Here is a 14677-nt window from a genome sequence, read left to right as displayed (position 1 = left end):
GAAAAAGAAAACCGAAACTGAAAGCATCACAATTCCAGACTTCAAAGTTGTAATCATCAAGACAGTATGGTATTGGCATAAAACCACTTAGATCAATGCAACAGAATAGAGAATCCAGAAATGGACCGACAAACGTATGGCCAACTAATCTTTGACAAAGCAGGAAAGAATATCCAATGGAATAAAGACAGTCTCTTCAGCAAGTGGTGCTGGGAAAACTGGACAGCAACGTGCAGAAGAATGAACCTGGACCACTTTCTTAACACCATACACAAACATAAACTCAAAATGGATCAAAGACCTAAATGTAAGAAAGGAAGCCATCAAAATCCTCCTGGAGAAAGCAGGCAAAAACTGTTTTGACCTCGGCCACATCAACTTCTTACTCAACATGTCTCCGGAAGCAAGGGAAACAAAAGCAAAAATTAACTACTGGGACCTCATCAAGATAAAAAGCTTCTGCAGAGCAAAGGAAACAATCAGCAAAACTAAAAGGCAACCAACAGAATGGGAGAAGGTATTTGCAAAAGACATATCAGATAAAGGGTTAGTATCCAAAATTTATAAAGAACTTACCAAACTCAACACCCAAAAAACAAACCATCCAGTAAAGAAATGGGCAAAAGACATGAATAGAAACTTCTCCAAAGAAGACATCCAGATGGCTAACAGACACATGAAAAAATGCTCAAATCATTATCAGAGAAATACAAATCAAAACCACAATGAGATATCACCTCATACCTGTCAGAATAGCTAAAAGTAACAACTCAGGCAACGACAGTTGTTGGCAAGGATGCAGAGAAAGAGGAAGCCTTTTGCACTGCTGGTGGGAATGTAAACTAGTGCAGCAGCTCTGGAAAATTGTATGGAGGGTCCTCAAAAAATTAAAAATAGAACTACCTTACGACCCAGCAATTGCACCACTAGGTATTTATCCAAAAGACACAGGTATGCTGTTTCCAAGGCGCACATGCACCCCATGCAGCACTATCAACAACAGCCCAAGTATGGAAAGAGCCCAAATGTCCACGACAGAGGAATGGGTAAAGAAGATGTGGTATATATATACAATGGAGTATTACTCAGCGATCAAAAGCAATGAAATCTTGCCATTTGCAACATTGTGGATGGAACTAGAGTGTATAAGTCACAGATTTTTGCTAAGCAAAATCAGTCAGAGGAAGACAAATATATGACTTTACTCATGTGGAATTTAAGATACAAAACAGATGAACATAAGGGAAGGGAAGCAAAAATAATATGGAAACAGGGATGGGACAAAACATAAGAGACTCTTAAATATAGAGAACAAACTGAGGGTTGTTGGAGGGGTTATGGGTGGAGGGATGGGCCAAATGGGCAAGTGGCATTAAGAAAGATACTTGTTGGTGGGGTGCCTAGGTGGTTCAGTCAGTTAAGCGTCTGACTTCAGCTCAGGTCATGATCTCCCAGTCTGTGAGTTCAAGCCCCCCATCAGGCTCTGTGCTGAGAGCTCAAAGCATGGAGCCTGCTTCAGATTCTGTGTCTCCCTCACTCTGCCCCTCTCCCACTCACATTCTGTCTCTGTCTCTCAAAAATGAATAAATGTATTTAAAAAAAAAGAAAAAAAAGGAAGATACTTGTTGAGATAAGCACTGGGTGTTATATGCAGGGGATGAATCACTGGATTCTACTCCTGAAATCATTATTGCACTATATGCTAACTCACTAGGATGCAAATTAAAAAATAATAATAATGAAAAAACAAAAAAAGATGGGGCACCTGGGTGGCTCAGTCAGTTGAACATTTGGCTTTTGATTTTGGCTTAGGTCATGATCCCAGGCTCATGGAATCAAGCCCTGCATTGGGCTCCACACTGAACATGGAGACTACTTGGGAATCTCTCTCTCTCCCTCTGCCCCTCTCCCCAACTTGCATCCATGCTCTCTCTCTTTCTCTTAAAAAAAAATAAATAAATAAAATAATAATAATAATAATTTGGAAACCAAGCTCAAAATGATAAGGCATGTAAAAGTTCAACTTGTTCTTTATGATATCTGAAACAGGCCTGATAAGTACTAAAGATATAACACATTTCCAGGGCAGAGTCCTCTTTCACTGGCTGAAACTGTCAGTAAAAGTGCCATGTATCCTGAACTCTGTCCTACTAAAGATTCAGTGTATCTGGTGTACACAGGCCTAAGTTCTCTTAAAGGTAAAGCCAGAAGAAAAAAGTCTTGTTTCCTATGTTATCCTTTGTGTAAAAGATTCAACATGAGACAGAAGTCAATTGCAATAATCTAGTGAGCAAATAGCAGTATGTTCCCTATTTTTTTTGAAACTATAGAAAGGAAAATAAACATATTCCTAAAACATTCTAAATTTGGGGGCGCCTGGGTGGCTCAGTCGGTTGAGCATCCAACTTTGGCTCAGGTCATGATCTCACAGCTCATGAGTTCGAGCCCCACGTCAGGCTCTGTGCTGACAGCTCAGGGCCTGGAGCCTGCTTCTGCTTCTGTGTCTCCCTCTCTCTCTGCCCCTAACCCACTCACATTCTGTCTCTGTCTCTCTCAAAAGTAAATAAAAATGTTAAAAAAATAAAAATAAAAATAAATAAATTTAACTAATTCATATGGAAAGAGCAGGAGGTAGAGAGTAGGAGATTGTTAAAGATTTCTAAAATTAGTAAATAAAATTTATTTAAAAGGTAATGGAAGACTCTTTACTTTGAGGTCCATTCCTTCAAGATTACTAGGATTTCCAGAGAAAAATACTGCAAGGTAATGAGTGGCTGTCTCCACAGGACAATATTCTGCCTCTCTTCCCGATCCCTCCTCTTCTTTTCATTCATTGAAGAAGGGTCTGAAAAACATTAGTGCAGAAGTTAAAAGAGAATGTTCACTTTTCCCAATCACTTTAAAAATTCACCTACTTTCCCATATCACATTTGAAGGACTGCATACAAACCTCAAAAAATAAGCAATGTGATTCACGTTATGATACCTCTGGGTTAGGTGATTCTGCTCTGCTCTGAGGACTATTTTAGCAATTATTGTCAGGACACAAGTTACTTTTCTTGTACACTACTGGGATACTAAGTTAGCCCACCTTCCATGAAAGGTGATTTAGTATCGCATCACAGAGCAAAGTGGTTTAGAGCTCAAAATGGGACAGCAAACTACTTGGTTCCAAATCTTGCCTACAAGTCATGAGACAGCAGGCAAGTTAGTTAACCCTTCTATCTCTCAGTTTTTTCTTTTCTGAAATGAAGATGAACATAGTACTTAACTTCTTTAGGGTCATCACAAAGATTAAATGAGTTAATATATGTGAAGCTCTCAGAAGACTCTGACACTTAGTAAGTGTACAAAGTTATTATCAAAATTACAAATGCATATACCCTATAACCCAATAATCCCATTTCTAAGAATGATTAGGTATGAAGTGATATGTCTTTTGTACAAGTTTATTCAATGCAGTGTTACTTGTCTTGGCAAAAAATTATAAACAACCTAAATGTTAACGGAAGACAGAGGAGTGGTTAAAGTATGTATACTGATACAATGGAATACTAAGCAGCCATAACGAAGACTACAGTTATAGCACAATCTCTAGGAAATACAAAGTTAAAAAATACCACAGGACAGGGCAGTAAGTGTGTCATACTGACATTAATTTTAAATTCCAAGGGGTTAGGCAGCAGGGGAAGAATATATAAATGTACATGCTTATTGAGAGAAAGGAAAGAAAAAAACAACATGCAAAAGCTACTATTGTGAAGTTACTTCACACTAATGTGAAGAGACTATGACATATGCATGCTTATCTCTACATCCTGAAATTTTGGGTGCAATGATATAAAATTTATCAGTAATCAGAGTAACCTGAAAGTCAGATAAGTGCTGCAAAATGTGCCCTGCAAGGCAATGTAGTGATCAAAACACAGAAACTACTATTTCAGATAGCTTGCACTTCTTCCAATGTAAGAGAATTTCTATAATAGAATATTACCATGCTGGAATATAATTTGCAGTATGTTTAAGATGTCAAACAACTACAAATCAAGAAGAAAACCATTATAATTAACAGAAGTGAAAAAGCCTTCATTTCCTTTAAACACATGAAGGAAAGTTCCTACTTTAACCATCTATATAAATAAAAGCCATAGTTTCAGGGCTTTCAGGGCCTTTTATTATTTTTTTTAAATATTTGAATAAGTGTTAAATATACTTAAATTTACTACAAATTCCAAATTTGGTTAAAGTATAAATTTATTTGTTGCAAATGAAAATTTTAAAATAAACCCACAATAGGAGCGCCTGAATGGCTCAGTCGGTTAAGCGTCCGACTTCAGCTCAGGTCATGATCTCACGGTCCGTGGGTTCAAGCCCCACATCGGGCTCTGTGCTGACAGCTCAGAGCCTGGAGCCTGCTTCAGATTCTGTGTCTCCCTCTCTCTCTGCCTCTCCCCTGCTCACGCTCTGTCTCTCTCTGTCTTCTTTCAAAAATGAATAAAAAAAATTTAAAATAAAATAAAATAAACTCACAATAATCACATTGACTTTTTGATAATTGTACATTTAGGATTAGTGTAATAAGTAAATTTACAATCTACTTCTAAAGTTACAAAATAGCATGATAACACTGAGCACCAAACAAAGCCAAATAAATACTGACCACAGCATAAGATTAACAAATAATAACCTTGTACCCAGAACACTGGTGATGAAACTATGGCTAGGCTGCTTCTGCTATCACTGTGAAAATTCACCATATAGGCCCGGACCCATAAATTTCATTTACTAAGAGGGGTAAAAAAAGATAATTACTGTAGTCCCCCCCTCATCCGTGGGGGACATGTTCTAAGATGCCCAGTGGATGCCTGAATCCAGAGAGTACTGAATTCTATATATAACTATGTTTTTTCCTATATCTACATAGTTATGCTAAAGTTTATAAATTAGACATAGTAAGATTGACAGCAATAACCAATAATAAAATAATTATAAAAATATAGTTTAATAAAAGTTATATGAATGTAACTCTCTTAAAATATCTTATTGTACTGTCCTTCTTCTTGAGATTATGTGAGATGATAAAATGCTTATGTGATAAGATGAAGTGAAGTGAATGATGTAGGCATTGTGATGTGGCATTAGGCTATTACTGATGTTCTGACAATAGATCATTCTGTTTCTGGACTGCAGTTGGCCATGGGGAACTGAAACTGTGGAAAAACAAAACACAGATAAGAGGCAGGGGGGAATTCTTTAATGTTATATAAAATATATAAGAATCTCACATACTTATCATATATTAACAAAAGACAGTAAATATTAGATATATTTCTATTTTACTCCACTGAAAAGGATATCATTTAAACCTGTAGATCTTCTCTCTCCAAATCACCATACCTGTGAAGTTTCCATTATATTGTTCCTTGTTCATTGCTACACGTCTCTGGTCACAATTTTTTCCATTCTCTGCCATTTCATAGATCAGTAACTCTTGAGGAGCTAGTAAAGCAAAATAAAATCCAATGACATGTTACATATTTCTGCTTTGCATTTATGACTGAATAAAACTGAGAAACAACATGGCAGTGATATTCTGCATGCTGTTTGAATAATGTGTTTACACTTTCATCTTCTCTTTTATAATCAAGATTTGAATAATTTGTATAGAAACTCTAATAGAAGTAGTAAAAATATAAAAGCCATGTAGTTGTAAACTTTTTCCAGATTAAAACTTGGAGGCAATTTGTCCACTGCAAAATATAAAATACTAGCATCTTCAAATATTGATAAGCTAAAGTCTTTCTAACCCGTAATTTAGTATCATATACACTACCTACTCAAATTTACCAGTCTTTTAGTTCTTTTAGCATTACTAGAAAAAAATGAATATACTATCAAACATGTCAAAAATGTTGATACAGATCAAAGACCAATTTTATTTAGGAAAAAAATTCTACTGAAAAAATAATATGAGCCTAATAAAAGAAAAATCCTAAATGTTTAAGATATGTTAAATGTACTCTTTATATCGTGTCTCATATTACACATGTAGATATATATTTTTACTTTAAATCCCTGTATTACAACATATAAATTGTGCTGACGTGATTATTCTACACAAAAACATCAGATTGCCTATAACTTATCATTCTTTCAGGTATTAGTATGGCAACTCTTTCTACTTAAGAAGCACAGTACGTCAATCAAGTCTGCAATACAGACTCCTTAATACCCTCTGCATGTGTCACGAATCTTGCTAGACCTATATTCAGCTGATTAGAATTTGATATGGTCATGGGTTCAGTCTTCCTATAGTTTGTGAGCTGGGACTATTTTATTCCTTAACTAAAATTCTTTTTTTTCTTTTAAGATTTTAAGTAATCTCTATACCAAACGTGGGGCTCGAACTCACAACCTTGAGATCAAGAGTCACATGCTCTACCCACTCCAGCCAGATGCCCCCTTGACAAAAATTCTAACTATAATTACTGCTCCCCAAATTTATGCTTCATAATGGAAAATAAATGAAATATTATGTATATATAAAAAGACTGGGGGCAACTGGGTGGCTGAGTCAGTTAAGTGTCTGACTTGATTTTCGCCCAGGTCCTGATCTCACGGTTCTTGAGTTTGAGCCCTGCATCGGGCTCTACGCTGACAGTGCGGAGCCTGCTTGGGATTCTCCCTCTCCTCTCTCTGCCCCTTCCCTGCTCTCTCTCTCTCAACAGATAGATAGACAGACAGACTGAGCAAAGAGCATACATTCATCACTTCAAAAGAAGGTGTCTTAGACACAACCATTTGTGGATATCTTTGTTTTCTTGCCATCATTTCTCAACAAGCAAATAAACATATTAAGAAATGAAGTATAGGATTCAATTAGCACAGATGGATAGCCTGGAGTAGATGATTATAAGATTTAAAGTTTGAAAATCTTGGGGCACCTGGGCAACTCAGTCAGTTAAGTGTCCAACTTTGGCTCAGGACATAATCTCGTGGTTTGTGAGTTTGAGCACTGCATCGGGCTCTGTGCTGACAGCTCAGAGCCTGGAGCCTGTTTCGGATTCTGTCTCCCTCTCTCCCTCAAAAATTAATAAACATTAAAAAATAAAAATAAAAATAAAATAAAAAAATAAAGTTTGAAGATCTGGATTTGCATCACAGATTTGCCACTAACTAGTGGTATGATCTTAAGCAAGTCTCATTTTTTCTAGATATCGATTTTCTTGTTTAATGTGTTTATTTTTAGATTTTATTTCAAAGTCATCTCTACACCCAACATGGGCCTTGAACTCATAACATCAAGATCAAGAGACACATGCTCTACCAACTGAGCCAGCCAGGCGACCCTCAATCTTGATTTTATGATCTACAAAATGAGAACAAAAATTCTCACTGTCACAGGATCACTAAGGATGAAATAGTGTGTGTATGTGTATTTGGGCATGCACACCTGTGTATAACCACATCAAAAGGATAGGAGGTACAAGAACCAGTAAACTGACTATACTTTAGAAACTACAGGGGCGCCTGGGTGGCTCAGTCGGTTGAGTGTCCAACTTCAGCTCAGGTCATGATCTCACGGTCTGTGGGTTCAAGTCCCATGTCAGGCTCTGTGCTGATAGCTCAGAGCCCGGAGCCTGCTTCGGATTCTGTGTCTCCCTCTCTCTCTGCCCCTCTCCTGCTCATGCTCTACCTCTCTCTCTCTCTCTCTCTCTCTCTCTCAAAAATAAATAAACATTTAAAAAAAAAAAAGAAACGAAACTACATGCTTCACTGCTACCATTCAGTGATGTCAGTATCTTTCATTAAGTGCTCATTTAAAAAATTCTGGGATCTGTACCAGGCTCTGGAGACATAAATATGAATAAAACAAGGTCTTTGTCCTCCAGAGGGTCCTTCTTTCTTTTTTTTTTTAACTTAAAAAAAATTTTTTATATAGTTATTTTGCAGGGGAGTGGCAGAGAGAGAGGAGGAGAGAGAATCCCAAGCAGGCTCCACACTGCCAGCATGAGATCATGACCCAAGCTGAAACCATGTGGGAAGCTCAACTGACTGAGCCATCCAGGCACTCCGAGGGTCCTTCCTTCTGGTAGGGAAGCCAGATGAGCACAGGACTTCACTTAAAATGAAACAGATATATAGTATCCAACCTAGTGGGAAGAAAACAGGTTTTAGAGTCTAACAGAACTGGATTGAAACTCAAACTTCACAAGTATCTACTCCATGAATTGGACAAATTTCTAAATCTCTCTAAACATCAGTTTCTTTAACCTGTAAAATAGAGGTAACATGACACGTATCAAAGGTTTACTGTGAGAATTAAACAAGGTAATGTGTATAAAATAATAATATATTGTCTTACCTTTTATATGAACTCAATATATACTAGCTACAATGATAAGGAGGAAGAAAGTACAGGACAAAATACGGAAGTTCAGAGGACAGTACATTCAGAAGAGTTCATAAAAGCTGGAAGTTTGATTCTGCGAACTTAAGTCATACTTATATGAAGGTGTTTTCAAAAGACAATATAAATATAGCCAAGCAATTAAAAGGACACAGAAAAATGAATGAAGTTATTCTGTGGAATTCTCTAAGACCAGAGCATCATAATAGGTTCACAAAATGTAACTCTATTCCACAAATCATGCTTTCTGGGCTTTATTAATAAAATTAACTGAGGATGTTTGAAATGGACCATATAATAAAGGAGTTTTGGATCTTCTATCTTCTAATCATTTAACTAGAAGCCATACTATAAATACTTAAAACCACATATGTTCATATTCAGCCAAAATCTGTAGGCAATTCATTTCATAGATGAACAGCCATTTACCTACTTCACAATAAATAACATGTAATTAATTTGCGACAAAAAGATTAACAAGTCACAAAAGGGCATGTGCACTGTGAAGAAAAGATTCTAAAACTTGCCCTCCAGCCAAACAATGTGATAATTGAACTCATTTCCCCAGCTTTACTCTTTCCTGTAGTAATCATCTTTAAGAGATAAAAGTTTATCCAAAACAATTTGAGTTCATTGGAGTACTTACTTATAATAATGGTATTATGCAATTATTTGAAGATGTTTTTAAAGATATTGCAACAGGAATTTTCATTTGAGCAAATAATGTGTTCTTACACAATACGCTACAAAAGAAAACAGCTTACTGACATTTCCTACTCAAAAAATTCTCTAGAAAACAAAATAGTCTGGAATTTTGTTTTGTAAGAAATAACCAAAGGAACTAAGTTATTTTCTTTTCATCAGTATACTTCTTACAAACAAAATAAGTTCATAGTTTTAAAAACAACTTTTAAAAACCATTTGCCATTCCCCAAAGAACTATAAAGCAAAACATGCAAAAAACTACCTGTGTTCTAAACAACTAAGCTTATAAAAGTATCAAAATTTTTGCATTTTAACCATTTTTGAAAATATTTTACACTACTGTCTTTTAAAATTCCCTTGAAATATTTTTGTCCCCATCTTCCTCAATCATAAGTCAGTGACAAACCTAGAGGTAGGATCCAGATACAAGGTGGTCTCAATAATACCAGGGAGTACACTGACCTATGGTAAGACACCCCCAAGTCCCAAAACTAAATTCTTCTAAGAATTTTGAAAGAGACAAGCTCAATCTATGGAAGGAAATAAGATATTCTAAGAGCTGGTCCATAAATGTGACTTAAGAGTTGAAGGCTCGGGGTGCCTGGGTGGCTCAGTCAATTAAGCATCTGACTCTTGATTTCGGCTCGAGTCATGATCTCACAGTTTGTGAGTTCAAGCCCTGTGTCAGGCTCTGCACTGACAGTGTAGAGCCTGCTTGGGATTCTCTCTCTCCCTCTCTGCTCCTCCCCCACTCGCGCACACACGCATTCTCTCTCTCTCAAAAACAAATATTTTTTAAAAAGTGTACACTTAACTGAGCCACCCAGGCATCCCAAGAATGAGACTGTTAAACTCTAAAGGTCTATGGCTAGGATGAGAAGACAGAAATAGGAAAGAAGCATAACTCAAACATCAAATAATAATTTTCATTGTAAAGATACAAGAAATGTATCTTCTTGTATCTTCTAGATAAAAGAAATGCCTTAAAATGTTGTAACTAGCAGATTTTCAATCTGAAAATGCTGAAGCATTTAAAATAAAAGGTTGGGGGTGCCTGGGTGGTTCAGTCAGTTAAGCATCCCATTTCAGCTCAGATCATGATCTCACGACTCGTGGATTTGAGCCCTATGTTGGGCTCTGTGCTGACAGCTCAGAGCCTGAAGCCTGCTTTGGATTCTGTGTCTCCCTCTTTCTCTGCTCCTCCCCACCCTCTCAAAAATAAATAAAACTTTTAAAATAAAAAAATAAATCAAAGGTTGATATTAAAATATGTGGGGTCTTCTGTTTCTGTCAGAAGTGCTGAGAAAATGCTGCTAAAATCAGCTCACAAAGGTTCTTTGTAGGTTGTACATCTACTGCTAAGACTATAATACTCCATTCATTTTAAACATTAGCTGCACTTGTAATGCAAAAACAATGTGAAACTAAGTTACTCTGAGTTCCCTAAAGCAAAACAAAAAACACTTAAGGATGACATGAAAATAGCAACTCCCAGAGTAATATGAGTTAGTGTGTAGAATTTAACAAGATGAAAAGGAAAAGAAAATAAGAGTGATGAAGCCATTGACTCTAATTTTCTTGGCCACTGTATTCCAAGATAAAATGAACACACTTCCTTGTAAGAAAACCATTTATTCAAATGATTCTACTTTCTCACAAAAATATTAAGTCAGCTTTCTCAATAATGTACACCGTTCTTCATACAAGGCATGCAAAGACAGCCAATTAAATATTGTATTTCAACCTGAATATATTTCAGTAATCTTTCTTGCTTTGAGAAGCATGTAGGTACTTAATTGGACTATTTAGTACATTCATTCACAGACTACTTCAAAATAGCTATAGATTTCTCTACAACTGTGAAGATAAAGCAATTGCAATTTATTATTGGAAACTTAATAAATAATCTAAGTAAAGGGTAATAAATATATCTTGATCAGTGAGGCTTTGATACAGTTTTCCACTTGTGCAAGGGTAAAAAGCCAAAGCTAATCCAAACACCATGAACAATATCAGTGACTATTGGATCATCTGACTATAAGAGCCAGAGATCATCACATGGCTGTGGCAGTGTAAAAGTGTGTTCTCTGAAAATTCATTATTTGAATAAGAATGTATGAAAAAAAAATCCTTGAATCCTTTGGAACTTTCTAAAGTTTTGAAGAATTAGACAAATTAAAAACTCAAAATATGCTAAGCAAAATAAGTCAATCAGAGAAGACAAATACCATATGATTTCACTCATACATGGAATTTAAGAAACAGAACAGATGAACATATGAAAGGGGGGGGTGGAGAAAAGAAGGAAACAAATCACAAGAGACTCTTGATAGAGAACAAACTATGGGGTTGACAGAGGGAGGTATGTGGGAGGTGGGCTAGATGGGTGATGGGTACTAAGGGGATCACTTATTTGGTTAGCCCTGGGTGTTGTGTGTAAGTGATGAGCCACTGAATTCTGTTCCCGAAATCAATATGGCACTGTATGCTAACTAAAATTTAAATTTAAAAAAGGGGAAAAAAATAAAACAAACAAACATAAATAAAGCCCCAAGTTAGGATACAATTTAAATGCATTCAAAACTTCAATATATCTCCCAATAATGGGTTAGCAGTTTATGAGAGTATATATTTATGGCCTAAAAGGTCCATCAACCTAACTTAGTGAAGTGTAAAATACATTAAACTTGTCACAGTCTTCTAATTGTTGAAAAGGTCACTGCTCCAGATCTATTTATCTTGAGAGCACAGGAGGGGCAGAGAGAGAGGGAGTGAGAGAGAATCCCAAGCAGGCTCCACACTGTCAACACAGAACCTGCAGATCTAATTTTTAATTAAATAAAATTTTAAATATTAAAAAAAATTTTTTTAATGTTTATTTATTTCTGAGAGAGAGAAACACAGAGTGCGAGTGTGGGAGCGGCAGAGAGAGAGGGAGACAGAATCTGAAGCAGGCTCCAGGCTCTGAGCTGTCAGCACAGAGCCTGATATGGGGCTTGAACTCACAAATGGTGAGATCATGATCTGAGCCAAAGTCAGAGGCTTAACTGACTGAGCCACCCAGGCACCCCCAAGAATCCATATTTTAAAAAGATACAACCTGGAGGACATTTTACGGACCCCCTTCTTCAGAGTTTGATAGGTTTGGGGGGATTGTTTATCTCTCACTTCCAATATGTAAAAAAATAATTTTATGTTTCTTTGTGTAAAAACATGACTTTATTTCAATGCAGAAAATATATAACTTATAAAATCACAGCTTGAAAAATCCCATTTCTCATTTTCTCTCAATCTACTAAATATTCATTCAGTTTTTCTTAATCAGTGCAATTTCAGCAAAACATTTTCACCAAAAAGATGGGGGAGTAAGATCAAGAATTAAAACAGTAGGGGCACCTGGATGGCTCAGTTGGTTAAGAGTTCAACTCTTGGTTTCAGCTCAAGTCATGATCTCGCAGTTTGTGGGTGAAGCCCTGCATCTGGCTCTGTGCTGACAGTGTGGAGCCCGCTTGGGATTCTTTCTCTGCTCCTGCCCTGCTTGTGTGTGCTCTCTCTCGCTCTCCCAAAGTAAATAAACTTAAAAAAAATTAAACCAGCAAAACGAGTAACATTCCAGAGCTGGGAGATTCAGCTAACTGTAAGACCTTGGGAATGTTACTCTCAATCTCTGATTTTCTTTCCTCAACCAATTATCAGACACATAAATTACTGCCATAATTTTCTTTCTATTCTAATAGTCTAAGAATTCTACCCGACCCAAGGCCAGAGTTTGGATTTATGCAACAATACCTACTCTGTATAATGATTTATCGTTTACAGATAGATTAGTTAATTTGATGCTAACAAACCTGTGTAGGGAACAGTTATTTTTATTCCTGCCTTCTACAAATGAGAAACTCTGGGCTCAAAGGCTCTAAATAGCAATTCAGCAGCATATAAATGGCAAAGTGAGAGTTCAACCTCATGTTTCCAACTCCAAATTCAACATTTCTTCTACTACACAGTCTTTGTGAGAGTGCTTTCAATTCTTTTTTTTTTTAATTTTTTTTTATTTTTAACATTTATTCTTTTTTTTTTTTTAATTTTTTTTTTTTTCAACGTTTATTTCTTTTTGGGACAGAGAGAGACAGAGCATGAACGGGGGAGGGGCAGAGAGAGAGGGAGACACAGAATCGGAAACAGGCTCCAGGCTCTGAGCCATCAGCCCAGAGCCTGACGCGGGGCTCGAACTCACGGACCGCGAGATCGTGACCTAGCTGAAGTCGGACGCCCAACCGACTGCGCCACCCAGGCGCCCCTTTTTTTTTTTTTTTAATTTTTTTTTTTCAACGTTTATTTATTTTTGGGACAGAGAGAGACAGAGCATGAACGGGGGAGGGAACATTTATTCATTTTTGAGACAGAGAGAGAGCATGAACAGGGGAGGGTCAGAGAAAGAGGGAGACACAGAATCTGAAAACAGGCTCCAGGCTCTGAGCTGTCAGCACAGAGCCCGACGCAGGGCTCGAACTCACGGGCCGCGAGATCATGACCTGAGCCGAAGTCTGCCGCTTAACCGACTGAGCCACCCAGGTGCCCCAGAGTGCTTTCATTTCTTATCAAGAAATTCTGGAGTCATAGAAAAAAAATGATAATAAAGTAGTCCCAAAGGTTTAGCATGTTATGGTATTTACAAAACATTCCCCATTAGCAGAATTAAGAGAACACTCATCTCTGTTGATTCTCACAAACAGACAAATAAAGGCCTGTCATCAAAATCAGATTTCACCTTTGCTTCTTTTAGTAATTCCTTTGTGGGTTTCTTACTGTTTGTGTATTTCTGACAAAATTTTAAATTCAGATTGCTAAATAGACTCCTTACTTTATTGCCCCTAAATACTTGGGGTTTATAAACTAGCCTATATAAGTCATTAATATGAAAATAAGTTAGGGGTGCCTGGGTGGCTCAGTCAGTTGAGCGTCCGACTTTGGCTCAGGTCATGATCTCACAGCTCGTGGATTCAAGCCCCACATCGGGCTCTGTGCTGACAGCTCAGAGCCTGGAGCCTGCTTTAGATTCTGTGTCTCCCTCTCTCTGCCCCTCTCCCTATTCTCTCTCTCCCTCTCTCTCTCTCTCTCTCTCTCAATAATAAACATTAAAAACAATTCAACGAGAGAAAGTTACATCACAGAATACTTGCAAATGACAAAAATACACATTTCAAATTATTTGAATCAAAATGAAGGATTTGATCCAGATAATTTCAAACTTTATGACCTATGAAACAGAATTTTTTTTATTACCCATTGTTTGGAAAAATACTAGAACTTGTTATATGTTATCCATGCATCAAAATAGTAGTAATGTCCCCACTACACCTATTAAGATGGGTAAATGGAAATAACTGTTGGTATTTTTTGGTCATTCAACATTAAAGAGACAGAATTTCCTACAGCATTTTCTACATTGAATTGTCATTCTTTGCCCACTTTAAAGGCTATTTTGTGTTTCATTTTCTCTTAAATATTAAATAGCTTCCTGATAATAATCATCTAGGGACCTTCACTTCTATCTTAGGAAAA

General features: G+C 36.8%; 2 protein-coding genes across 4 annotated transcripts in view; one reads left to right on the top strand and one right to left on the bottom strand.

Annotated features, from left to right (window-relative positions):
• Positions 1 to 14677, top strand: part of PTRH2 (peptidyl-tRNA hydrolase 2) — a 56430-nt gene that overhangs the window by 20416 nt on the left and 21337 nt on the right. The gene's annotated exons all lie outside the window — the stretch shown is intronic.
• Positions 1 to 14677, bottom strand: part of VMP1 (vacuole membrane protein 1) — a 133406-nt gene that overhangs the window by 104004 nt on the left and 14725 nt on the right. For both annotated transcript variants that reach the window (XM_049637791.1, XM_049637792.1), the window contains exons 2-3: positions 5398 to 5499; positions 2710 to 2845 (exon numbers count right to left, since the gene is read on the bottom strand). In XM_049637791.1, coding sequence (XP_049493748.1) covers positions 2710 to 2845; positions 5398 to 5473 — 212 coding nt within the window. In that variant the 5' untranslated portion in view covers positions 5474 to 5499. The remainder of the gene's footprint in view (positions 1 to 2709; positions 2846 to 5397; positions 5500 to 14677) is intronic.

This window comes from Panthera uncia, chromosome E1, assembly GCF_023721935.1.
Source record: "Panthera uncia isolate 11264 chromosome E1, Puncia_PCG_1.0, whole genome shotgun sequence".
NCBI classification, from domain to species: domain Eukaryota; kingdom Metazoa; phylum Chordata; class Mammalia; order Carnivora; family Felidae; genus Panthera; species Panthera uncia.
The sequence above is the reverse complement of the archived record's forward strand: the minus strand, read 5'-3'. Positions and strand labels throughout refer to the sequence as shown.